At 39.2% G+C, this 1,356-nt stretch overlaps 1 protein-coding gene across 2 annotated transcripts in view; it reads right to left on the bottom strand.

The window, feature by feature from the left end:
• Window positions 1-1,356, bottom strand: part of LOC111262846 (uncharacterized) — a 4,382-nt gene continuing 3,026 nt past the window's right edge. For both annotated transcript variants that reach the window (XM_022837430.2, XM_022837429.2), the window contains exons 3-5: window positions 1,075-1,180; window positions 490-736; window positions 1-258 (exon numbers count right to left, since the gene is read on the bottom strand). In XM_022837430.2, the coding sequence (XP_022693165.1) occupies window positions 67-258; window positions 490-736; window positions 1,075-1,180 (545 nt within the window). In that variant the 3' untranslated portion in view covers window positions 1-66. The remainder of the gene's footprint in view (window positions 259-489; window positions 737-1,074; window positions 1,181-1,356) is intronic.

The raw sequence follows: 1,356 nt of genomic DNA, 5'->3' as shown, positions 1-1,356 counted from the left end.
CTAGTTAGAGCAGCTGTTTATAATTGCTATCCTCTATTATCTGTATGCTATGTCTGCTGGCTCTCCTCAAGTGACATGTTTGTCCTTTAGTTCTAGCCATTCCGTTGAAAACGAAATATTTTTCTCCTTATCGGGGGTCCTCCCTTTTGTTTCTTGGTCATAAATACCCTTGTCATCCTGGCGAACCTGTAGAGCGTCCTTGTCTATCAGTGCATCTTCCGTTGAGCGATCTTTGGTATCTTTCGAAGCCGGCATAACCTAGATGCCGAAAATGGGAGTTTAAAGACAATGAAAGTTTACTTTATGCTTTGAAAACAGCAAGGCTAGTCAAGATAACACGTGTATGCAAGTGAATTGTATCTCTATAATTAATCATATCTAACCAACGACAGTACAAATCAGTGATGATATGATATTCCATCACTAAAGTGAGACAACAGGATATAATTGGATAGATTATAACACGTCCTATTGAAAGGCAATACTTACAGAACTTTGCTTCTCTTTTTCTGGCCATTCTTCTGCATTGAGTCGACGGCGTCTTATACGGGATATTTTTCTAATTTTCCCTATCGACAGCAAATTTCCACGCGATGTTGTTAGGGGATCTTCATCGGAGCGTGGGCGCTCTCCTGTATCCTCGAACACAGGTTCCTCATAGGTAAGTTCGTTGAGGTAGTAGTGATCGATCGCTTCTTCACACTGAACGTTATAGGCCCAGTCGCAGACGCGGAACCTGTAAAAATAAAAAATTTATAATTATAATAATAATAATAATAATGTATACTATCAAAATTAAACATACATCAGGTTTATTAATGGCGGACATTAACACTCCACACGATGTTAGAAGTTTATCACTCTGAAACATCGAGCAAATTGCAATTTCTTCGAAGTATAGATAGCAAGGTTCACCCTTGGTGGACGCATAATTTTTTGCTAGCTTCATTTCGCCTGTTCACTAAAAAACAAATCGCCGTAGTAAACAAACAAATAAATGTTTCTACTAGGAGTCAATCTAGTAGCAAGCTATCTAAAACAATAAATCCCTCGTGGTTCGAATGATAGACGTACTTCTGGTTAAACAGGGTCAAAGGTGGACATATATGGGGTATTCTCCGGCCGAACGCGTCGCACATATGAAATATTTGGCATCCAAAGGCGGGATCTGCATAATATCCTGCAAGATTAGATTGCACTGGATGTGACTTGTAACGCGTTACTGGGCCTGAAAAAATGCACCATTTTCTGAGAGGTTTTGATATCTTACATTATGTAGAAATGTATTCTCTTGTCTACATGATCTGGCTAGGAAGCTTTCTTGCAGATGACATAACAATGCACTTGTTCTGTGTA

This window comes from Varroa jacobsoni, unplaced genomic scaffold (assembly GCF_002532875.2).
Source record: "Varroa jacobsoni isolate VJ856 unplaced genomic scaffold, vjacob_1.0 scaffold_706, whole genome shotgun sequence".
Taxonomy (NCBI): domain Eukaryota; kingdom Metazoa; phylum Arthropoda; class Arachnida; order Mesostigmata; family Varroidae; genus Varroa; species Varroa jacobsoni.
This window is presented reverse-complemented; position numbering and strand designations above follow the sequence as displayed.